At 45.4% G+C, this 26,259-nt stretch overlaps 1 protein-coding gene across 1 annotated transcript in view; it reads left to right on the forward strand.

Moving 5' to 3' along the window:
• Positions 1-8,731: 8,731 nt before the first annotated feature.
• Positions 8,732-26,259, forward strand: part of LOC138299730 (chymotrypsinogen B-like) — a 72,118-nt gene continuing 54,590 nt past the window's right edge. The window contains exons 1-3 of the mRNA XM_069238251.1: positions 8,732-8,842; positions 9,402-9,505; positions 11,227-11,306. Of these exons, the coding sequence (XP_069094352.1) occupies positions 8,791-8,842; positions 9,402-9,505; positions 11,227-11,306 (236 nt within the window). The 5' untranslated portion in view covers positions 8,732-8,790. The remainder of the gene's footprint in view (positions 8,843-9,401; positions 9,506-11,226; positions 11,307-26,259) is intronic.

Here is a 26,259-nt window from a genome sequence, read left to right on the forward strand (position 1 = left end):
AAATTTGGTGGGGATCTGAGGCGTGGGTGCAGGTCTGCCAGTTTTATCCTTGCTCCTGGGTGAAAAGCAGGGGGGCCCTGGTTCTCCAATCAGGGACAGGGTCGTCCCCCTGTGATGACCACTTCCTGGGAAGTGTGGCAAAAATCCATCCCAGAAGGCAACAGTCTCTAAAAATCCAAAATGGATGAATCTGATTTTTGGAGGAGAGATCTGGCTGAGCCCACCCACTGGTGTGGCTAAAAATCATAAACACACCCCTCTCCTGCCCTCTCCTAATCTAATCAAGGGGGCACCTAGCTGTCTGGGGTTGCAGGATGTGGGGGTGTTGCTGGGTGCTCCAGATGTCCTTCTCTGCCTTTGAAGACCAGTTTGGCAGCCCTCCCCCTTCCTGCCTCACCATCTGCTGAGGGGAGATTCTCTCCCCCAAGCACATTCCTTTGTGTGAAGCCAGGCCACTTCACACCTCATTAAAGTAGCCTGGCAGAAGCTGCTGCAGGCTGGCCAATCAGAGCACAGCAGCAAAAACAATGCAGAGCTGAAATTGGCAACTTTTTAGGTAAAGTCTAAACTTTTTACCTGCACTAGTTATATTAAATCCAACAACTGGAAGTTGTGGGATTTATTATAACAATCAATTTGATACCAAATTCTTGGTATGTAACATTTAAGGAGACTTTAAAATTTAAAATAAAGTCTGCCCATTCTAGCCTATGAAGGCCATTTACTTCAATGAGGGAAAAACGAATTTGGCTGTTTTTACCTCACCAGGGCTTATAAATCTATTTTTATAAAGTCCCTGCTTATAGTTACATGGCACCCAGCCCTAGGGGCACATAGGGCACACCTTAGGGGTGACTTATATGTAAAAATAAGGTAGTTTAAGACTTTGGAAGTACCTTTAATTCCAAAGTCGAATTTGCATATAACTTTAATTTAAAAGCAGCCAGCAAGGCAGGCTTGCTTTTAAAATGACACTGGGCACCTCAGCAATGCACCTAGGTGTGCACCACCTATGCTGTGGTCCCTAAACCTACATGCCCTACCATATACTAGGGACTTATAGGTAGGTTAACTTAGCCAATTATAATTAGCCTAATTTGCATATCCATTTTACACAGAGCACTGGCCCTGGGACTGGTTAGCAGTACCCAGGGCACCATCAGAGTCAGGAAAACACCAGCATAAAGTGGAAAATGGGGGCAAAAAGTTATGGGGCCTCTGCAATCAGCCCCAGTTTCTCAAACAACCCCCCCCAGCCCACACGCCCAGGAGACTCAGCCCAACCCTGGGAGAGTCTTCCTGGCTTGTTAGGCGAGGAAGACAGTGAAGAAAACTGGCTGTCCCTTTGCAGGGCCTACTCTGCCTTACATCCTCCTGTCAGGGTCTCTCCCTCTGGGTAGTGAACCCACCCCAACAATGAAAGGACCCATTTCAAACTGAAACTTCCCTCTAGGGGGGTCTTCCTCCTCTCTCTCTGCCAACTTGGGTAGTGAGGTGCCCACCTCCCCTACTCCAAACTTTGCTAGGGCAACACCTAGCTTACCCAAAGAGGTCACCCAACACTTGAGCAACCCCACCATGACCAATAGGGTCAGGGGGCCTACTTTGCTATTGGCCCTGGGGTCTGCCTCCCAGGCCAAGTACAGTGCTGCCAGGAAGGCTAGCACCCAGCAGAGGCTACTGACAGCTGTCAGTACCCAGAACCACACCCTAAGCTCTCCACTGACAGGTGGCTGAGCTGCTTTAGGGGCAACTTTGGGGTCCTGGCACCCCTCTTGCTGTCTAGAGTGGGGGGCTACCACCTCCTGTGGCAGACACCCTCCTTCCACTCTCCCTTCTGTCAGTGCAGGGGCAACACCTTGCATCTGGACAGCTGCCTGACTACTCAGGACTTCCTTGGGGTCAGGTGAGGCCTCACCAGTGCCAACTCTGGGCTCCCCCCCTACTGGGGCAGAAGGCCCTTGGCTCCCTGGAACTCTCTTTAAGAGTGGCCTACCCTTCCTTTTCTTCTTTCCTTTTCTTGGGGACCCCTGTCTCTTAACTGTAGGGACTGACTCCCCAGGACTTTGGGTTGGGGGGCACCCTGGGCGACCACCCCATCTGTGACCAGACTCATCTCTGGGAGGTCATTGCCCAGGATACAATCTAGGGGGAGGTCAGCACTGACTACCACCCTAATCCAGTCAAGGATACCCTCCCTCCCTAGGGGCACTATGGCTACAGGTTTGGAGGTGACCTCCCCTGTGGCTATCCTGACTTTCTTTGTCTTTCCTGGGACATACATGTCTGGCGTCACTAACCGGTCACTCACTATAGTGTGACTGGCACAGGTGTCCCTCAGGCCAGTGGTAGTGATCCCATTCACTTGAATGTGGTGGAAGTGCCTACTCCCACCCTCAGGGATCACCAGCTTACCATCTGGTCCTGTCTCCCAGCACAATGCTAGGAGGACTTCATCATCTGAGGAATCCTCCTCTATGGCTACACTGGACAGCCCAGTGCTAACCACCTTCCTTGGACAGGCTGCATCTCCTCTGAAGTGACCTGTCTGCTGACAGTCAAAGCAAGCCCTACTGTCCAAGAGTTTTTTTAACCCTGGGTCTCCCTGTCTCTGCTTGTCAGAGTGGGAGTGGGATTTATTCTCCTCCTTCTTAGGGTTCTGGGGTACAGAGGGAGTCTCTGTGGTGGGCTTACCACCTCCCTCCTTAGGTTTTTGGGGACCTGTCCCCCCCTTCTTGGAGTCTCCCCCCTGGGACTTGACAACCACCCTGGTTCTCAACCACTCATCAGCTGCCTCCCCTAGCTCTCTAGGGTTGGTCTGCTTAGAGTCCACTAGATGCTGGCGTAACCTTTCTTGGATACAATTGGTCAAGATGTGCTCTCTCATGATCAGATTGTATAACCCCTCATAAGTATCTACTTTGTTACCAATAATCCAGCCCTCTAGTGCCTTTAGTGAAATGTCCACAAAGTCAACCCAAGACTGGGTACTGACCTTCTGGGTGTCCCTGAACTTCATTCTATATTGCTCTGGGGTCAGACCAAACTTCTTGGCTAAGCACCTCTTCATACTAGGGTATGAATCTGCCTCCTCCCCCCTTAAGGTCAGAAGCCTATCCCTCCCTGAGTTGGGGACCAGCTCCCACAAAAGGGAACCCCAGTATTGAGGCCTAACCCTTCTCATTTGGAGTGCCCTCTCAAAGGCCCCCAGCCACTTATCTATGTCATCCCCCTCTACATAAGCAGGAACTACCCGCTTGGGTAATCTGGGGCAAACTCCCCCACCCATGGACACCTCAGCTTCTTTATCGCTGCTTCCATCTCTTTTCTCTTTGTATGCCCACTTTTTCTTTTCTAGGGCCAACTTCTCTGCTTCCAAAGCTATGTATGCTAGCTGGGCCTCCAGCTCTCTTTCTCTGATGGATGGGTTCTCTCCTCCTGAAAGGACCCCCTTCCCACCACTAGCTTTGGATCTGCCCCTAGTGACTGTATTTACTGAGGACCGTTCTTCCTCGTCCTCACTTAGGGTCAGATGCCTTCCCTCCCCTGAGTGGTTAGAGCTTGCATCCTCCCTTCTTTCTCCCTCCTCTGGAGCTTCTTCTGACTCTACCTCTTGGGCCTCAGCCCATGCTGTCAGGGATGTGATCAGGATTTGCTTCCTGAGATCAGTGGTTCCAGGCAACCCTCTTTCAATACACAACCCCCTAAGCTGGACTACTGTCAGTGTGGGTAGGCTAGCCAGATCAAGCTCCATGGTTCCCTAGTTTTGTGTCAACAAAAACTTTTTGCAAAAATTGGAAACAAGAATTTAGAAAAATTACAAAAATTCAATAATTGAAATTAATCCAAATTAAAAATTAAAAACAATGTTTGCACGAGGACAATTTAAAGGATTTTTAATTTGTTTTACCCAAAACTGTAACGTGATATTGAACACAAGTACAGGATCCCACCGCTGCCACCAATTATGTTGGAAAATGGGTTATTGGTAGGGCAGGTAGGTACCTACACCTAGCAACAAGCCACTAACCTCCACATAGGTACAGTTAGGTCTCAGTAAATTAATCCCAGCTCTACCCTTGGTAGCTTGGCATCGAGCGTCAAGGCTTAACTTAGGAGACAAAGTGTAAAGCATTCAAATATCACAAAACAGTAATTAAATAAAACACAGGAAACAGTTTAAAAATCCAAAACCAATTTATAAAAATAGCTTATATTTTTATCTTTAAAATGACACAAAAACGATTAAAATCGGTTCAGGGGAACCGGAGATATGAATTTTTAAAGTATTATTATTTTCTAGCGCTTAGAAACAAAAAGCGCCAATCGGGTCATCTGGTTGCACCAGGACCGGGGCAAAGTCAAACTTTCAGGCCGACCGCTATGGAGCCCTGCTCGGCTACAGGTCGCGGGAGGCCTTGGTTAAAAAGTTACCTTCTGACTTAGTCTTTATTTTGAAGTTTTTCTTCACCGGGACGAACCTGCCAGTTGAATCCGACCTCCTGGAGCCCTTGTCCGGATACGCGAAGTCGGTTTCCTCGGTGGTGATTTTTACCTTCGGACTTAGTCGTTTTTTCGAGATGAAAATCCTTCGACCGGGGTAAACCTGGATCTTGATCCGACGTCCATGGAGCCCTTCTCGGATACGATGGCTGGGAGGTCCCGGTCAACTTTTTACGTTCGGACTTAGTCTCTTTTTTGGATGTTTTTCTTTACCGGGACGAACCACGAAGTCAGGCCGGGTCGCGGTTGAGGCAAGCCGGCTAGAATTTCCGCGGCGGGTCGGTCCCTCTCTGGAGCTTTTTTCCAAAAATTCTCAAATCTTTTCCAAACTTCTGGGGCTTCACCCAGATGTTCTTTTAAGGTTCTTTTGGGGTCCACAGCTCACCCCAAGGGTCCAGAAGTTCTGTGATGGTCCTTGGGGGGTGCGGACTTCAACTCCCAGAATGCACCTGGCGCAAACTCCTTTTTGGCCACTGGACAGTGGTCAGCTGGTCGCTTTCTTCAGGAGTTGGTGCAGGGGACTCTGGTTAGCAATTTTTCACCTGTAGCAAACATGGAGTCCCTCCTTGAACCAGTTGAAGCCAGGCAAAGTCCTTCTTGTGGTGAAGCCCAAGTGTGCAGCTGGTGCAGTCCTTCTGAGTGCAGGTTCCAGGTGCAGGCCAGGGGTCCAGCAGGGCAGTCCTTCTTCTCCTTAAGTTCTTTCTTCTTGAAATTTGGTGGGGATCTGAGGCGTGGGTGCAGGTCTGCCAGTTTTATCCTTGCTCCTGGGTGAAAAGCAGGGGGGCCCTGGTTCTCCAATCAGGGACAGGGTCGTCCCCCTGTGATGACCACTTCCTGGGAAGTGTGGCAAAAATCCATCCCAGAAGGCAACAGTCTCTAAAAATCCAAAATGGATGAATCTGATTTTTGGAGGAGAGATCTGGCTGAGCCCACCCACTGGTGTGGCTAAAAATCATAAACACACCCCTCTCCTGCCCTCTCCTAATCTAATCAAGGGGGCACCTAGCTGTCTGGGGTTGCAGGATGTGGGGGTGTTGCTGGGTGCTCCAGATGTCCTTCTCTGCCTTTGAAGACCAGTTTGGCAGCCCTCCCCCTTCCTGCCTCACCATCTGCTGAGGGGAGATTCTCTCCCCCAAGCACATTCCTTTGTGTGAAGCCAGGCCACTTCACACCTCATTAAAGTAGCCTGGCAGAAGCTGCTGCAGGCTGGCCAATCAGAGCACAGCAGCAAAAACAATGCAGAGCTGAAATTGGCAACTTTTTAGGTAAAGTCTAAACTTTTTACCTGCACTAGTTATATTAAATCCAACAACTGGAAGTTGTGGGATTTATTATAACAATCAATTTGATACCAAATTCTTGGTATGTAACATTTAAGGAGACTTTAAAATTTAAAATAAAGTCTGCCCATTCTAGCCTATGAAGGCCATTTACTTCAATGAGGGAAAAACGAATTTGGCTGTTTTTACCTCACCAGGGCTTATAAATCTATTTTTATAAAGTCCCTGCTTATAGTTACATGGCACCCAGCCCTAGGGGCACATAGGGCACACCTTAGGGGTGACTTATATGTAAAAATAAGGTAGTTTAAGACTTTGGAAGTACCTTTAATTCCAAAGTCGAATTTGCATATAACTTTAATTTAAAAGCAGCCAACAAGGCAGGCTTGCTTTTAAAATGACACTGGGCACCTCAGCAATGCACCTAGGTGTGCACCACCTATGCTGTGGTCCCTAAACCTACATGCCCTACCATATACTAGGGACTTATAGGTAGGTTAACTTAGCCAATTATAATTAGCCTAATTTGCATATCCATTTTACACAGAGCACTGGCCCTGGGACTGGTTAGCAGTACCCAGGGCACCATCAGAGTCAGGAAAACACCAGCATAAAGTGGAAAATGGGGGCAAAAAGTTATGGGGCCTCTGCAATCAGCCCCAGTTTCTCACAACACGCAAGGCTATTTTCATTATGGTACACTGTTCTGGTTTTGTTAATGGCAGAACAGTGCCTGCTGGGAGTTGTAGTGCTGTCAGTAGCCATACTACCCACACCATACACAAACACTGTGCCCCCAGGTGAGTTTAGTTTACATGTGGGATGCCAGGCAGGGGTATTTGGACAGTTGGACACCGGGGTGGTGATTGGGTTGGCTGGTAAGTTGTGAAAAGGTGATCAGGGAGCATCCAAGACAGTACTTTAGGGTGACAATATTGGTGTAGTGACTTACCCTACTCAACTCTCCCAGGTATTCCTGTCAAGCCCTCAGGATGCAAGATGCCCAAGACCTTCTCCTCCCATTATGTGAACATTGGGGCAGGAGGTAGGGGACCACCGGCAGTCTTGAGGACTGCCAGCTGGTGCCTGGCAGTCATGGAACGGGCCTACCCCATGAGGTCATTCCATCTCTTCCTGATGTCCTCCCTTGTGTGTGGATAGCTGCCTACAGAATTCTCCCTGTTGACTATTATTTACAACATCTCCATTTTCCAGGCAATAGAGGTTTGTTGGACTTGTGCTCCAAATAGGAGTGGCTCTACTCTGATGATTTCGTCCACTACAACCCTCAACTCATCGTCTGTGAAGCTGGGATGTTTTTGTGGGGAAATGGTGGTGGTGGAAAACATGTAAAAGAGGGAAAAAAAGGGTGATGAGGTGTGGGTGCTGTGTTGTGTTGTGATGTGCAGGTGTGGGATGAGTGGTATTTTGAATGTGGAGGGGTGCCTAATCTATGGTTCTGGATTTTTAATTGGCGCTCTGTTTTCTGTGTGATGTTCTGGTTGTAAAGGATTGTGGGGTGTTAAGGAGTGTGTTTTATAGTGCAGTTTGTAGGTGTGTCCCATGTGTGGATGTCTGTCAGGTGTGTGGAATTCAAACTGTCCAATGTGGTGGTGTGTATCAAGTTGGTGACCACCGCAGTTCACACCGCCATTGGTTTTCAGCCATTGAAGAACTGCTATTGTGATATGTGGGTCATAGTAGGTTGAAATTATTTTTGACGATCTGGAAGTGCTAGTGGTGGAACTGCCTCTTTCCCGCCCTTCAGAGTACTCATGGTGTCAGAATTTTAGTCTGTCCTGGCTGTGTAACTTATAATATGGCTGTCTGTATGACCGCCAACATGGCGGTCTTTTGGCGGCTGCCATCGCGGGGGTCTTGCCAGAAGACAGCCAAACTCTTAAGGAGGACCTAAGTCTTTATCTGCGGGTCTTAATATGAACTGGTGGCTGCTGGCGGGGGCCACCGGCACTCATTTTTGGGTACAGGCAGGAAAAAACACATCAAGTGGAAAGACAGAGGATGTGGGATGAGAAAGAAGGAAAACTGTCACAAAGGAAGAAAGCAGGAACCTTAAGAGTGAATTAAAGCATTAGAGGGTGTCTGTTAATGGATTAAAGAGATTTGAGGTGAGTTTAACTAAGCAGCCTTGGTATACAGCGCAGCAACATGTTATTGCACTTGACACGGGTTTCATTGTGAGCTTTGGGCACCAACACTCACTTTTTTACAAGCTAAGCAGTGGGTATCTGTAGAGGGCCGGTGCTCGGCCAGAGAATATCTCTGCAACCTGTCTACTGGGTTCAAGAATGAATCAGTGTGCGATATCACCAGCTGCTGTGAATGGAGATAGTGTACATTGGCTTGATGTCTCTACAGGATCTCTTGAATATGTTTTTAAGTTGGATGATTGCGTTTTGTTTATAAAGACCTATGTATTAGCACTGTGAGGGGTGCCAAGTAGCTCCAGAGCACCTGATTCTAGTCTGCTGCTGCCCTGTGTTGCCTGTGCTTACGTTTGCATGATAACAGAGGTAGCCATCTGAATCAGGATTTCTGCAGCACACCTTCAAAGTCCCAATAACAGAAACTGTATGCAAACCCATGCCTAAGAAGAGTGAGACATGTCAGCTACAGATACCACTCAGAAAGGCTTTAAACAGCAGTAACCAATCAGAACAATCTATTTGGGCAAAGGCATGCTTCCTTTACTCCCCTTTAAGACCTTTAATGTGCTCTTTTCTTACAAGTTAGCCATCAAAGGTCCCCGCGGGAAGTATGCTCGTCAGTGCTATAAGTGCAGAGCCGCTGCCGAATCAACAAAAACACCTGCTGCTCCTACACACCATGTTTGTTTGACTTTCCACACGAGAGAACCTTGTGGCTAATCAGAAGTCAACGTTACACCACTAATGGACATAGTGTCTCCTTGACACTTTCCGGGCATATATAGAATCCGCACTTCACACGCTCGCCTGCACATCCTGGGTGAAGCTTTCACGGCACCATGACTCTCCTCCCTCTGCTGTGCTCCCTGGCCCTGGTCAGCACCGCCCTTTGTAAGTGACAACAGTAAGACTTCATCACTGCTTGCTGCTAGGGAGTCCTCGCCCCCAGACCAGGAAGTCATCTGTAGTTCTTATTATCCGGTCTCTGAGAGACAGCAGTTGTACTTCTCTGCCAGAACCTAAAGGGCTATCTTCCAAGCTGGGACAGATTTGTTTTCAGAAGGAAAATGCCCTCGGTTCACAACCATATGTCTGCTTTTGAGCAACCTCTTGGTTAGAAACGTGGTCAAAAACACTTAACCTGTGGTCTTCCATCGATGACCCTGAACAAACGATCAGGGCCAGAAGAGTTTCTTTTTGTCAATCTAACGAGGCAGAGGGCGCAGGAGCAACCCCAACCTTCCTCTATTCGACAAAGATGACAAGGGTTCACCTTATTCCTTTAACGGGTCGTCGAAGAGTACCATGTTGCACAAAAGCACGTTTGTAACATGCCTACCTAACATGGTGAGGCAAACTAGTAATGTTTCACATTGTGATGCTTTTGGACTCAAGTCAACTAGTGTTCTCTATTAGACTCGAACGATAAACTGTGCCCTTCTGTTTCTAGGCTGTGGGGTCCCACAAATCCACCCGGTGCTGAGCGGCTTTGCTAGGGTTATAAAGGGCGAGGAAGCTGTCCCTGGATCTTGGCCTTGGCAAGTCTCCCTGCAGGTAAGGACAAGTGTGCAAATCCAAATGGAGATAATATACCAGCAAGATAGTGTCCTATGGGAGTGGGGCTACGGTCCCACCGGAAACTTCTAACAGGACCCCCAAGTGCAGTTAAAGGAGGCCATGACGGCCAATATTGTGCATTCTGCTGGCTGTGCTTTGTGAACAAAGCTGTGTTTCTGCAGCTTTATAAGAGAGAATTAAACATTGGGTGAGTGGACGGTTGATTTTCATGTCGGCTTTATGTTAAAAAAATCGGGAATGGGGCCCCAACTTTGAACACTTTACAGGGATAGAAATAGGGACACAAATAGTTGTGAGTGGTCATTTTGGATTCGTTTCTAAATTTTCAAATTAATTTAGGGCAGGAAGGTTCTATGAACTTTGAGGACAGATTCTTCCAAAATGGGAGCCTATTTCAATTCCGATGCATCAGTATTACCATCCAGGGCAAGGAAATCCTGAAAGCTACACCTTCAATCCGTAGCTCTGGCACTCTTCACTTTCCCTCATATTGTAATAATCGATTGTCAGGCTGTGAATAAAGCCAATGAGCTCTGTCTATCCCCAAGTATATACATTATACAGACAAATATTGTCTAAGTGACTAACATGATTTGGTGAAATTTGTTGCATTCAACTCCAATGTAAATCATTTTTTGACTTACCTTTTTCTATGTAAGGGTTGCAGAATTTGTTTTTTAGTGTTTTGGCTGTTTCCAACGGTTTGCAGACCAAAGTTGTGTACAGGGGCCCTCTTTTGTTTTCACGTATCCCCAAGGAGGTTCAAAAGGAATGCCTGTCTATTTGAGAGCTGCAGTAGCACATATTGGAAATCTTCGGACAGCCCTATTGAATATAGCATTTAATATCTCTGTCTTGTAAGTTCAGAGCTTGGAGTATGTGAAAGAATGTTAAGTAAATACCATCAGAATAGACAAAATGCGTCCGACCTGCGTGCATCCTTGTCATGAAGTGTCGCTGGTTTTTAGGACCAGTGCTACATTACTGTAATCAAAGTATTCTTTCCTGAAGCACTGCTAGCTGTAAACATGCTCAGGTATAAAACTCATTCCATCCCTCATATGAAATAACCCTACTCAGGTCGGATTCCCATAGTTTTAGTCCAAGAGATCGCACTTTCTTGGATGGCCTGATAAGCATTATATTTATATATAAAGGTATATAGAAAATATAAAGGGATTGAGAAAGGTCGGGTACCATTAGGTTTGACACTGGGTCTTGCAAATCTGACACTGGGTCTTGAAACCATTCATTAAACATTCGTTCTAGATGCATTTTAAAGAACAAAAAATGGTGCACAGAAAAGAGCTGACATCAAACATGCATGAATGAACCACCTTGGCTCATTAATGTCAAAATGTCACTGCAATTTCATTCCTGCGTGCTCATGTTGCACAAAAATATTTGATATGTAAATAAATAGTTTCAAGTTTATTCGAAAACATCTAAGCAACAGATAACTCACTTTTAGTAAATTAAGATTATAGGTTTGACAGGAGGTCCTGTCAAACTTTGGAAAACATGAGGAGCGATGATCATTAAATAATGGATGCTCACTCTGGAACGAGCCCAAGTGCTGGATCTTTTTATTAGCATACATGCTTGTATGAGCTGGGTTTCTCTCCAAGGGACCACAACTCTGTATATTCTGTGCACTATTGTGGATGACCCACTTGCATGTTGTGTTTATTTCGCAGGAAAAGGACGGATGGCATATTTGTGGTGGATCCCTCATCAGTGCGCGGTGGGTCGTCACCTCTGTCACATGTTCAATTACGTAAGTGGTCAACATTTTTCATATCAAACATCAGAAGCAATAACAGGATTAGACAAGATCTTTTCATTTGTGGTAGGTGTATAGTCCATAATTGGGTATAGTATGGCTTTTAACATGTTTATGCATACAGTAGTTTTTATTTCTGCACCTTACATGTGCTACAGAAGGTAGGTGCTTAAAGTGATTGTGATGTCACGAGAAAGCAGAAAAGGCTTTTTGATCAAAGATATCCCTAAAGCCTGCAATTTTATTGAGTTCAAAGGATTTGCATATAATGAAAACAAAAGTGTTCGATGTGTAATAGAAGAAATATATTAAGTGTTTATCGACCACTTTATTGTGACCCACTCCAATGAAAACAGTGGATTAACACTGAGTCTAATTAAAGTGTCTATCAAATATCTCACAAAGCATCAATACAAAGAGTGTTCCTAGTAAAACACCAATATTTTAGGACGTGCTTGTTGGAAAGAGCAAAAAGACTTTTAAAAAACAGTACATAAAACAGACTTGCAACCATGTAATTGAGACACCTTGGGCAATAACTCACCAGCATTCATATTTCATATAGATCCAGATGTTTTATCCATGTTTAACTGAATAAATTCCCTGAATGGTAACAATATATTAGAGCCCAGAACCAAACTGACCTGATGCTAAATTTACTTCCAGCAATCTGAGTGGATGGAGTACTCTGCAAACATGTCTAAACCATTTTGTTACATGCCACTTTCACTGCATTTTCCATCTTCTGGAAACAAGTTTCATCATTTCCAGAAGTGTCCAATAAAGGTTTAACACAATTTGCAGTTCCTAGGTTAATACTCATTATTGATACATTCTTCAAGTATCTGGACCAATAATTTATTTTCATGAGGTGATCAAGCTCAGATTACTAATCTGGTTTATTTTTGGTCAATAAATGTAAATACTCCTCACAGAAAAACATGTGTTTGCTTACAAATGAACCATGTATGTAAGGTCAAGCAGTCTCTAGAACTTTATTTGCCAAAAAGGTGTTCACCCGTATTATAGAAAAGCACTTGGATGGTGTTCATTACTGGTAAATAGTTGTTCTTCTGATAGCTCATATCTAGACCTCAATTTCTGAAAATGAGAAAAACCTCCCCTCACATCTTAGTTTATAGAGACCACGTTATTTAGTCTTTTTGTGTTGCATAGCTACTCTAATTATATTTTGCACTCTATACATCATATCCAAGAGTATTCTACCTAGAATACACTTGAGGTAGACTGTTGTGCAAAGAAAAGATGAAGGGCCTCATTACGAGTTTGGACGTTGGACGAGCCAGCATGAGATCAATGTCATCCCAGGGGCCTCACCCCCATCGTATTGCGATGTTCCAACTGGGCTATGACGACATTCCTGCTGGTCAGGCCGGCCCGGCGAGAACAGTAAAACGTTACTGGTCTCGGCTCCCAATACCATAGCACAACAGCACCCTCGGAATGCGCACTGTCTGCAGACAGCAGCAGTACGCATGCCGAGAGTGCTGGGCAGGGGGGCCACTGCACTGCCCATGACATAGTCATGGACAGTGCAGAGACCCCCTTGTGGCCACAGCACTTCCTTTCCACAGGCTTTGAAAAGGCTGGTGGAAAGAGGAATCTCAATCAGCATGGCGGTGCTGAACTCATCACCACCGTGGCTGACCATAAATCCACCTGCCCTCAGCCTGTCAGGAACCATGTTCCTGGCAGGGACGGTGGCCCCCTGGCAAGCCACCCACCAGGGTGGTAATGTGGCAGTCAGACCACCTGGAGTGTGGGGGTCTGACTGCCACCATAGGCTGGAGGTCTCAGAACCTCCAACCTGGTAATGAGGGCCTAAATAAGTATTTAACAGGTCTGCAAGTCACATTCTGCCTAAGTAGTTTATGTACACTTTCAATTACTCAACTCAAATCCGATTGGGCGTTAAAGGATGCCTCACCACCCCCAAGAACCTGGCAACCAATAATGCTGGAATAATTTTCAGAATGGGATTGTTGCCATCAATGTTATTTTACTGAAGTCATAGCCATTTTTAAACATTCAGGCATCGCACGCGGAATAGCAAATGAGCCATGCTAATTCAGCAGGAGAGTGGTAAGAATGTAGTTTGTAGTCTGGTGCATTTTGATGTACACTGTCACAAATATGATATAATATTAAAGGATGATGTGGTATGCATTGTCGTTTGCAGGCACCAACTTTTCCATTGAAACAGCAGCAAAATTCACACTGACCACACTGACATGCAGTTTTACTAATGAAAATATATAGCACATGTTGGACCTGGCTTTCTCTGATGGGTCATCCCCAAACTTGTTTTTTTTCTTCCCTCCTGTTTTGCTGAATTTGTTTATGTTGTCCTTAGGTCTCTGTGCACTTTACCACTGCTAATCAGTGGTAAAGTGGTTGTGTTCACTCCCTAAAACATGGTAACATTAATTACACTTGATTGGCTTAGTTAATTTTCTTATACATCTCTTGTAAGTGGTGCATTGTATATCGAAGTCTGGTAAATTAAATGTTAATAATGGGTCCGCAGCACTTACTGTGCCATCCACTTAAGTAGCACTTTCAGACATGTCTCACGCCAGCCATTTGCAGCCTGGTTGCAGATTAAACTGGTAATTCAACTTAACTTGTCAAAATAACCCACTTGCTAAACTCCAAACTCCCCTTTTAATACATATGAGTCACTCCTAAGGTAGACCCTAAACAACTCATTGGACAGTGTGCATTATATTTACAAAGTTGGCCATGTAGTTTTGAGTTTTACATGTCCTGGTAGTGAAAAACGAAAGAAATCATATTTCACTACTGTGAGGCCCACCTCTCCCATAGGATAACATTGGCTTACCGTATTATATTGAATAAGCGATAACTCTGGTGTGGGAACAGGTAGAAATGTCATTTTTGGTGCCTAAGAAATTGTAATTTAAAATGTTCTTTGGATTTTGAGTCCCAATTTTGGAAATGTCATGTTTAGCAATTTGCCATTTTCTTGTCCTAGCCATTTAGTGGTTGCAGCCTGTTTCCTGAGTGGCATTACTAGGTGTACATGGAAGATGGCCTATGTATATTCCTCCAAGACAGCCATACAATGGGGGACTGGATGTAAGCAAGATGGGCTATCTTGGCAGGATGGGAGGGTGGAATTGAGCACTTCCCCACTTGCACTTCATAAACATTGCCTCAGCACACACACAAAGAACTTCATTCTAGCCTGTTGTGGACCCAGACTCAGTGGAGCCTGGGCAAGGAGTAAGGGAATTTCAGACACTTCTGTGTGGGTTTTTTGTTCCACTTCATAGCTGGCACCAGGTAAAATAAATAGGACCTTTAGACACACTCTTTAGTTCACACCTGGACCTGTGGATGACTCTCATAGGACTGTCCTACTGCCTGTGACTTACTATACTTGCTTGCTGTACTGCTAGGACTACCTGATGCCTGAAGAGTGCCCTGATGCTTGAATCCTGCTTCTCTGCTTGCACCCAGGACTACCAGAGTGTCTCAAAGAGGTTATTGACTGGCATCCTGATAAGAACCTCAGTGATAGGAAGGGCCCCAACCATCTTGAACCTGCACCTGGACCCAGTCTGAATGAATTTTGATCCTACCAGTGGTGCCCCTCCAGTCTTGGACCATTGGAAGTGGTGCCAAATCCAAAATAGGCCTTAGCACATTTTCTGCCAAAAACTGCTTTGAGAGACGAGAGGAGACCAGGACCTACCTGCTCGTCGATTTGCCTGAAATGCTTTACTGGTTGGCCCGACTTTTCAATAGCTCCCACTACATTCTTTTCTGTAGCAGCAAATCCTGTTAAGCGGCTCGCTATCAGAAGGTTATTCTGCTTCATGGAGCCCTTGTTGCCTATAGCATGCACCTTTGTTCCGCTGTGGATTTTTGACTTCCAAAGAAAAGACTAAGGGCCTGATTTAGATTTCGGTGGATGGTTTACCCTATCACAACGATGACGGATATCCTGTCCACTGAAATATAAATTCAATAGGAAGTAATGGGATTCATATCACCATTGCGATGAAGGAACCCTTCCGCCGAAATCTAAATTAGGCCCTAATCCGAATGTAGAAATCTACCCAGGGACATCATATAGCACCTCCATGATGATGATGTCTCCTTCTTGGAGATCACCAGCTGCCGTGCCACACTGAAATTTACCTTCTAAGACATTGTTTTTTGACATGTTTTCAAAGTCTGAAGGTAAGTGGAGACCTGCCCTAAACCCCTTTATGTATCCAAACTGTGGTCCACTGCGGTCAGCCATAACTTTTAACTTTGTTCAGGTCTTGCACAACTAGATGTCTGTGGTTGGTGCTTTCATCTTTTAAGCATGAGATTTCACTTAAAGCATTAAAAATTCATAATTCTGGTTCCACTGTTTGGATTTTCTTGTTTTGGAGTCAAATAATTTATTACATTTTACTCTATTTTTCTAAATTGGGGTTGGGATTTTTCTTATGTTGTGTTTTCACTTTATTACTGCTTGAGTGCTGCAGAATTACTTTACACATTCCCTCTAAGTTAGCCAGAGGGCTAGGGACATGTTAATTTAGTGGTTCACTGTGAGAAGGCATGTGACTGGTGCTTGAGAAACCCTCCTCAACCAACAGCCCAATTTCTACCAGTGCCGAACAATAATGTGTGGAAATCAGGATCAGCAAATATTTATTTTACTGCAAATTACCCAGTAAAGTGTCTTGCTTTGTTTTGATTCTATTTAAATCTCTGTTTCCATCACACTTCAATTTTACAAAGATTTGCTTTATTTATTCTTTCCTAACTGCTGATATATTCATGTGCAGGTATTTAAATGTTGTTGTGTGTTAAAAAAAAAACTGACATTCTACAGCCTTTTCTTTCTCACTCCCTGTACCCCAGCAAGTTTGTCAAGGAGTTCACGCTACAAAATCCTCTAGCCTTTAAGTCCGATAAAGAAAAGTAAACATCAATCTGCATGTTAAAAGAATAAGCAGCAATTAGTCAAAAGATGACGCCTGCTACTTGACCTCTGTCTTTCAAAGCATAGCAAATGTGAGAAGATAAAAACAAAATTTAAAGTCACCTTTATTGCTCATTCACATTCTGAACTCCTGTGTGTTTACTTTGGGTTTACTGCAGAAGCACCCACAAACATACTTTCAGCACCTATGCACTCTCTGTGCTGAAGCCTCCAATATGTCTGCTGTTATTACCCTTGAGGAGTTGGGAAAAGTGACATTAGAGGCTCTGGTCCTTCACAAATAGGTCTTCAAAGGCCCTAGACACTGGCCCTTCCTCCTCCGCAAATGCCTGATAGGATAAATGACTAATCTTATTTGTACGTAGAGTTGGTTGTGTGGGACATAAACCTAAAGAACTGGAGGGTGACTGTATTGTCGTGAACTTTAGAAACCCACAGATAGCTGGTGAACTGCTACAGATCCTTAACTGCAATTCAGCTGGCCTCTGATGTATTAAAGCTTTAATCCTGGGTTTCTTTCATAGGACACATAGGGAGGAGAAGTACTCCTAAAACACCCTGAAAATTCAGTAAGCACATTGGAATCTTCCACAATGATCTCCCTAATGTCACCTATTAATAAGTATTCAGTACTTTCAGGTTTAGAGGAGCAGAATTGACTTGAATACCCTACTTTAGAGGGGTTTGATAACACAGCAAGGGAACCATCAATAGTAATGCCTCAGCTAACCACTAGTGAATTAGAAGGCCCATCTTGTGTAACCTCAGTGGAAGAAGCTATTCCTCAACCCTGCATGCTGTGTTCCAAGTCTAAGGAGTCTGTCAATCTAAATGGGAGGCGTAAAGAGATCAAGGGCCTGATTATGAGTTCGGTGGACAAGATGACCCATCTGCCGAACTTCTGATGGGGAGGTTGCCGCCATACTGGCTACCTCCACAGCGGGCCCATTACGACATTCCCACTAGGCTGATGGGTGGAAACCAAAGTTTCCATCAATCAGCCCAGGGTGAAAGTGGAGGCAGCATTGTCACTGGCTTGCAATGCTCACTGCCTGCACAGCAGACAGTGATTAATGCGAGGGTGCTGGGCAGGGGGACCCCTGCACTGCCCAATGCGAAGTGCATGGGCGGTGCAGGGGACCCCCTGTTCCTGTTCTCTGCCAGCCTTTTCATGGAGGTGAAGCCACCATGAAGAGGCTGGCGGAGAACCAGGTCATAATCAGCAGGGTAGTGCTGAGTTCAGCGACCCCCTAGCTGACTCCGACCTGGACTGCTGTCAGCCTGTTGGGAACATTGTTCCCCGTGGAGACGGCGGTCGTTTGGTGGTTTGACTACCAATCTCTTAATTTGGCAGATGGACCGCCAAACTGGCGGCAGTCAGGACTGCCACCATGAGGCTGGCAGTCACAAGACCACCAGCCCCGTAATGAGACCCTAAATCTTGAGTTGGAGCATCACAGGGACAGCCAAAAAAATGATAATAATAGTTGGATGAAGTATGTTAAATTACATGACATAGTTCTCTTGCAGGAATTTCATTAACCCTGCAGCCCCTTCACCAGTGAGGCAGGTGTGGAAGGGCTGACCGCTTGGTTCAAAACAACATTGGCATGCTCTGTGAAGCCAGTTTCTACTAATGCTGATTTATTCCAAGGCTCCCTGTTGACATGGAATGATAAATTCAAACTTTGATATACATTTTTAGAATGAGAAATTCTCTGTGCCAATCTAAATTTTGTTCAGCTATTTGATTTTACAGATAATCACATGAAAGCTTCTTTTCCAGAGACATGGAACTTTAAGATTAGGCGGACATAGCAATATCCTGGCTCTGTGTCTCTTCAATGGGGGGGGGGCGGTGAAAGAGACCCGCCAGCACAGGGGATGGAATCTTGCTGCTCCCTTATATTCTTCAATATAATCTCTGCAGTGCCATTGATTTCTTGGACACCTCACCAAGTAGAATTCCCACCCATGACTCTATAAGAAACCAGTCAGTGATAGATTGTATTTTTCTCTGTGGATATCTCTTATATCAATTAGTGGCAGGAGGTATTGAGTCCAGCATCTATAGTGATCATAACTCCCTAATAATTACCATCGGTATGTCTGATGAGAAAAAGAAGGGCATGGCGGTGGGTACTAGGGAGCTCACACTAAAGACAACAATCGAAGGCTAGTGTGGAGTGGGGCTGACTTTCAAGGGATTGTGTGTTATGTAATGATAAATTGCCCCTGGTTAACAAATGTATCTCAAATGAGCAAACCTTTACTCCAACAGTAGGGGATTTTGAAATGCTTAGGCAATTTATTCAAAATTATTTGACTAAAACAGTTAGGATTAGTAAAAAACAATCCCAGCTTTGGTTCGATAGGGAGTGTAGGCTAGCTGCGCCTGTTTACATCATGATCTCCATGCTATTCCTAGAGATAGTGCTAAAAAAGCCAGATGTAGGAAATACTATATACTAATCCTGCAGAAAAGAAAAGTGGACTACCAGTACTAAGTATGGGACAGCTTAGTCGCTGCATGAAAGGTGTAAAATGCCAGTTTGTTGTGGAATACAGAAAATAAAAGTGAACTGTCCAATGGTATTTACGCAACACTGGGGCACTAGTATAGGTCCTAATAAATGGGTAGATCATTTTGCCTGTATGTATAGCCTGGGTGATGCAAGTGAGGAGGGCATAAATCAATATCAGCTAAGATTCCTGCTGGACATTGAAGGCCTAAGTCACAAAAGTCCATGCAGTCACAGCAGACTCCCCACAGTTGTGGTGAGGGTGGCTGCAGTCACAGTGGGGTCCTCTCACTCGAGGAGTGACCCCTGCAATGGAAAACTTCTGTACAGAGGTCCCCGCCACAAGTGTGGGACCCCTGCCGCAGCTGTAGAGGGTGCTGCCACGACTGTGGGGCCTCCACCGCGACTGCAGGGCCCTTTTGTGAATTAGGCCCTGATTTTTTTTCAGAAGAAGTTATTGAGGCAATTAATGCCAGCCTCTCAAATAAGTTCACGCGCTTTATGAAGGCCAGATGGATTTATTTACATTACATTTGCAGTTGTGGGCCCATATTATTGCATATTTTATCAGGCATGAAAAACTGCCTTGCTGCAATTGAGGAGAATGATCATAATTGTCCCCCTATTTAAAAAGGGGTCTTGAAGTAATACTAACTGTTATGAGCCAACATCTCTTATGAACTCCACGGTTAAGATAGTTGGAAGGATAATTTTGGAAAGGATGTTAGTTTGGGCACAGACAATGGTATTTTTTAGAGACTTCAGTATGGGTTTAGAGACCGAATGGGGGCAATTAAACAATTCCTCAATTTGCATCTTATAATTAATAAATACACCATAGCAAAACAAGGGGCCATCTATCTAGCCTTCATGGACCTCACCTGAGCCTCTAGCAGTGTGGTGATGTCCACATTGTGGGCTAAGCTAGAGAGCCTAGGGGTTGACAAGGGCCTCATAGAGTTTTTGAGGGCCCTGCATTATGATCTCTCTGCTACCGTCAGGTATGGACCTAGAGTTCAATGCACCAATCCATTTTCAACACTCAGTTACTTTTCCTTCTGTATGTTAATGGCCTAGAGGAGGCATTGGTGACCAAGGGGGCCGACATGCCAATGATCAAGAATACTCCTATCCCTGCCTTAATTTATACAGATGGTGCAATGCTACTTGCCAGAACTACCAAGGGTTTGAAATTATTAATACAAGGCTACATTGTTTTTATGACCTCTTTGAAGTTGGTAGTGAATCACTCCAAGACCTTTGTAATGGCCTGCATTTTAATATGCCGACTTTGACCGTAGATGTAAAAACAATAACATAAGTTAATGAATTTTCTTATCTTGAGATAACTTTTGGCTCACAGGGTTTCGAGTGTGCATGCGGGTCCAGGGCAAGACTCTGATTTCTTAGTTGTATTGGGTTTATTTCTAACCTGGCTTCTTTTATTGGTAAGAAAGTCATTGTCCCTTTTTAAAGAAGTCTATAGGAAGAGATGTCTCCCAGTTTTAACCTATGGTACGAAAATGTGGGGATACAGAAAACTGTCTACCCTACAGCGTGGGAAAACAGAGTATGCAGAAGACTCTTAGGCCTTCTGCGTAGTAGCCCAAGTTTGATATTGTATGAGGAGCTTGGCTTTAAGTACGTTGAGGATCACATTAATATGGCCCCATTGCTACTGTGGTGCTCTCTATGGAGCAATCCTAAAGCCCTGCTTCATACAGATATCATTGAGGACTGTCTATCTCGCAGCATGGGTCCTCAAATTCCATGGCTGGTTTACATCAAGTGGTTGTGTTGTTTATTGGGTAGGCCAATTGTTTTCTTAAACTGGAAGGGCTGGGTAAAATCAACAGATCCCAGCTGAAATAATTGTTTCCTGAAATGAGACAGTGAGAAAGAGAAGTAGGATAATTAGGTAAAACCCAGAACAAGGATTATATTTTGATCCAACCACTCTAGGGCTTGAGTCATGTCTAGAGTCTGTAACAAGCACATGGAACTGGATTCACTTAAGTAGATCCAGACTTGGGTATTTTAGATGGCACCTATGTTTTCCCCTTAGGCATTATGACTTATCTTCTATCCTTCTCTGCCGAGACCATGAAAGTCTCCACAGAGTTTGTTGGATTTGGTGTTTTTTTGTAGATTATATTCATGTTTTACAGGGTGCCTCTATTTGCTATCATAAATGTAGGTAATCTATAGTGTACTTGCGGACACTGAGCTCACCACAGATCTGTGTTAGCATTACCTCATATCTTAAAAGCACTCCTAGTGATATGAGTCTTTTGAACTAAAGATATAAGATAGTCAGGATTTTAACATAATGTTTTTAATGCAAAATTAAGTGTGACTATTATGTATTTGCTTTTATTATCATATTTAATATAAGAATAAATCTACTAATTGATTGATAGATTGAGCAATCTAGTCTGAGCTGCTACAGAGCCAATCAGACCAGACTATGGCCTTCATTATGAGTTTGACGGATGGGAAAGCCCGTCTGCCAAACTCCCAACAGGGAGGCTGCCACCATACTGGTGACCATCCCATCAGACCTATTAGGAGTTTCTCGCTAAGCTGATGGGTGGAAATCTCAGTTTCCGCCCGCCGGCCTAGTGGGAAACCAAGATAGAGCATTTTCTCTGGCACGTAATTGAGCCAGCGACAATGCTGTAGCCCGCAGGGTGCACCAGCACCCTCTCAACAGACAGTGAACATTGAGAGGGTGTTAGGCAGGGGGACACCTGCACTGCCCATGCCAAGGTCATGGGCAATGCAGGGGTCCCCTGTAGTCCCCCACACCTGTTCTCAGACAGCATTTCCATGGTGGTGAAACTGCCATGAAAAGGCTGGCAGAGAATGAGGTTGTAATCTGTAGGGCAGTGCTGCATGCAGCGCTGCCCTGGTAGATTACAATCTCCGCCACCACCAGGTCATCAGGATCACCAATCCCTGTGGTGCTGGTCTCACCACCAGGGTCTTTATGTGGGTGTCGGACCGCCACAGCAGTGGATGTCCTGACTGCCATCGCTTGACTGGTGGTCTGAAGACCTCCAGCCTCGTAATGAGGCCTTAACTGTTGATACCTGCTTTGATTAGGTGAGAGCAGCTACTCATATTTTTGAAAAAGCTCCTGCTAACCATAACCATGAAGAGCCATGCCCCTCAGACCATATTTTGTTCCAATGAAGCAAGGAAGCCAGGCTGCATAAGTACAATGGTTTTCACATGTTAAGCAGAAAATGTATTTTTGTGGTCTGTGTTTGAAGGTGATTTTTGTTATTTTAGGATGCTGTGCACCACAAAGAGGTGGATTGTGAGTTCTTTGAATCTGGGTAAGAATGCTAATCTAGTCCCATGGCTGCAAATAGGTTGGTCATCATCATGAAAGACAGATGCGCTTCCTGGCCATTCTTTGCAAGTCTAGATAGATGGGTACAATCACAGCTGCAGGTGTGTGGCCTGCAAACGTTTGAAAGGTAATATTATAAACACCCTCTTTCTAGCCTCCAACTGTGATTCCTTTATTCTAAGGATGTGTGATGTTACAAAGAGTTTTCCTCCACAACATAGTAAAGTTCATGTTTAAAACTTCAAAATCCTTATGAATTTTGAAAACCCAAAGAGAGAAACTTCTTTGTGGGAGAAAAATTGCAGAAAATGTAGTTGAAGTTGGTAAGCTCAGCAAAGACTGAAGGCCTCTTTGTCGGAAAGTATCCTCTTTTTGATATGGTTACCCACAATTTATGCCTGATGTCAGTGTGCTTGACTGTGTTCACAGGGATCCTGCTAACCAGGACCCCAGTGAGTATGCTCTCCCTCCTCTAAATGTGGTTGTTGCATACTTGTAACCCAGTATTTCACCCACAACTGGCATACTGGTGCCCCCTTATAAGTCCCTAGTATATGGGATTAGGTACCCAGGGCATTGGGGTTCCAGTGGATCCCTATGGGCTGCAGCATATGTTTTGCCACCCATAGGGAGCCCATGCAAAGGCTTCTGCAGGACTGCCATTGCAGCCTGCGTGAAAGGGTGCAGGCACCCTTTCACTGCCATTTACACTGCACCAGGTCACTTCTAAGTCACCCTTATGGCAGGCCCTCCAGCCCTGAGGGCAGGGTGCAAAGTACCTGTGTGTGAGGGCACCCCTGGACTAGCCATGATGCCTCAATGACGCCTAGGACCATTTTCCCAGACTTCGTGAGTGCGGGACACTGGACATAGGTGTGTAAAGGACATGGCTCACTACATATGTGTAGGAAAGTAGCCTCTTTCTAGCATGGTTACCCCCACTTTTGGCCTGTTTGTGCATGTGTGTCAGTGTGTTTTTACTGTGTCACTGGGATCCTGCTAGCCAGGACCCCAGTGCTCATAGATAAAAAAAAAAAAAAAACTATATGTCAATGTGCTTTGCCTGTCTCACTGGGTTCCTGCTAGCCATGACTCCAGTGCTCATAGTATGTGGCCTAACTGTGTCACTGAGGCTCTGCTAATCAGAACCTCAGTGCTTATGCTCTCTCTGCTTTCAAATTTGTCACTGTAGGCCAGTGAATCCATTTACCAATTTTAATTGGCACACTGGACCCCCCTTATAAGTCCCTAGTATATGGTACCTAGGTACCCAGGGCATTGGGTTTCCAGGAGATCCATATGGGCTGCAGCATTTCTTTCGCCACCCATAGGGAGCTCAGACAAACCCTTCCACAGGACTTCTTTCGACATCTGGTCTTAGTCCCCTTCCTTTGCAGGTCTTCAGTTCCAATAATCCAGCAGTTGTTCTTTGAGGACTTGGTAGGCTGCTACAAAATCCCAAAAACGAGGTGTAGTGTGACCTAAGGAAACTTGAAGTACTTTATGTAGGAAGCTGGCCTGGCTTATAGTGGGTACCTGATGGTACTTACACCTTGTGCCAGGTCCAGTTATCCCTTATTAGTAGGTTGGTAGTGTTCTAGCAGCTTAGGCTGCTAGAGGTAGCTATAGCAGAGCAGCTTATGCTGAACTAGGAGACATGCAAAGCTCCTACTATACCACTTATATCATATAGTTACTATATCATAAGAAACACAATACTCAGGGTTACTAAAGATAATTTTAGTGATAAATATATTTTAGTGACAATGTGCCAAAAATATCTCAGAGGATATACTCCCTTAGGAGGTATGTAAAATATACAAAATATACACACAAACCAAAATCAGGTAAGTAAAACAGTCAGAAAGTAGTGCAAACACTGTAGAATACAATAGGATGCAATAGGCCTGGGGGCAACACAAACCATATACTCCAGAAAGTGGAATGCAAACCACGAATGGACCCCTAGGCTAGTGTAGTGTGTAGAGGTTCGCTGGGAGAGTAAGAAAACACTAAGGGTGTCCAAGATACCCCACCCCAAGACCCTGAAAAGTAGGAGTAAAGTGATACTACTTCCCCAGAAACACACTAAACTCGTGATAGAGGATTCTGCAAAGATCACAACAGACTGCAAAGCCCTGAAGATGGATTCCTGGACCTCAGGACCTGCAAAGGAAGGGGACCAGGTCCAAGAGTCGTGAAAGTGTCCGGGGGCCAGGAGCCCACTAAACCCCGGATGAAGGTGCAAAATGGCTGCCTCTGGAAGGAAGAAGCTGAAGATTCCGCAACAACGAAAGGTGCTAGGAACGACGAAAGCTTTGTGCAGAAGATGTCCCATGTAGCGCTGGAGGATGCAGAGTTGTTTTTTTAGAGAAAGTCAACAAACAAGCCTTGCTAGCTGCAAAGGTCGCTGTTGAAGAAAAAGGGTGCTGCCCAGGCCCAGGAAGTACCAGGATAACGCCACTTGGGAGAGGAGACAGAGGGGGCACTCTGCAATAGAAAGAGCCCATGCACCAGAAGGCAGCACCCGCAGAAGTCCTTGAACACGGGTTCAAGAAGACTGAGTACGGCAGTTGTCTCAACACTACAAAAGAGGTTCCCACGAAGCCAGTGGTCAACTCAGTGAGTTGAGCAATGCAGGACAGAGTGCTGGGGACCTGGACTAGGCTGTGCATGAAGGATTCCTTGCAAAAGTGCACAGGAGCCCTAGCAGCTGCAGTTCACACTGTGCACAGGATTACTGTCTGGAGAGGGGAGGCAAGGACTTACCTCCTCCAAATTTGGACCACTAGACAGTCTGGGACACTTGGGTCCACCACCTGTGTTCCAGGGGCCATGCTCTTCAGGAAGAGAGGGGTCCCAGAGTACCGGTGACGCTGAAGTTTGGTGCCTGCTGGAACAGGGGGATGATTCCGTTGACCCACTGAAGATTTCTTCTTGGCTTTAAGTGCAGGATGAAGGCAGGCATCCCCTAAAGCATGCACCACCAGGAAACAGTAGAGAAAGCCGGGAGCATTAGACTCTACAATGTCGCTGGTAGTTTTCTTGCTACTTTGTTGCAGTTTTGCAGGCGTCCTAGAGCAGTCAGTGGTCGATCCTTGGCAGAAGTCAAAGAGGGAGATGCAGAGGAACTCTGGTGAATTCTTGCAAGTCATTATCTGAGGAAAAGCCCACAGGAGAGACCCTAAATAGCCCTAAGAGGAGGATTGGCAACCTAGTGAGGTAAGCACCTATTAGGAGGGGTCTCTGACGTCACCTGCTGGCACTGGCCACTCAGAGGCCTCCATTGTCCCCTCACACCTCTGGATTCAAGAAGGCAGAGTTCTGGGACACACTGGAGGAGCTCTGGGCACCACCACTGGGGTGGTGATGGACAGAGGAGTGGTCACTCTCCTTTCCTTTGTCCACTTTCGAGCCACAGCAGGGACTGGGGGTTCCCTGGACCGGTGTAGACTGGCTTATACAAGGAGGGCACCATCTGTACCCTTCAAAGCATTTCCAGAGGCTGGGGGAGGCTACTCCTCCCCAGCCCTTAACACCTATTTCCAAAGGGAGAGGGTGTAACACCTTCTCTCAGAGGAAATTCTTTGTTGTGCCTTCCTGGGCTGCCCAGACCCCAGACGGGAAGAACCCTGTCTGTGGGTTTCAGCAGCGGTAGCAGCAGAGAAAACCTCAGATAGCAGGTTTGGCAGTACCCGGGGTCCATAGTGGAGCCTCAGGGATGCATTGGATTGGCACCCCAATACCAGATTTGGCATGGGGGGACAATTCCATGATCTTAGACATGTTACATGGCAATATTCTGAGTTACCATTGTGAAGCTACATATAGGTATTGACCTATATGTAGTGCACGCGTGTAATGGTGTCCCCGCACTCACAGATTCTGGGGAAATTACCCTGAACTATGTGGGGGCACCTTTGCTAGTGCAAGGGTGCCCTCAAACTTAGTAACTTTGCACCTAACCTTCACCAAGTGAGGGTTAGACATATAGGTGACTTATAAGTTACTTAAGTGCAGTGTAAAATGGCTGTGAAAAAACGTGTGCGTTATGTCACTCAGGCTGCAGTGGCAGTC

This window comes from Pleurodeles waltl, chromosome 6 (assembly GCF_031143425.1).
Source record: "Pleurodeles waltl isolate 20211129_DDA chromosome 6, aPleWal1.hap1.20221129, whole genome shotgun sequence".
In the NCBI taxonomy this organism is placed as follows: Eukaryota; Metazoa; Chordata; class Amphibia; order Caudata; family Salamandridae; genus Pleurodeles; species Pleurodeles waltl.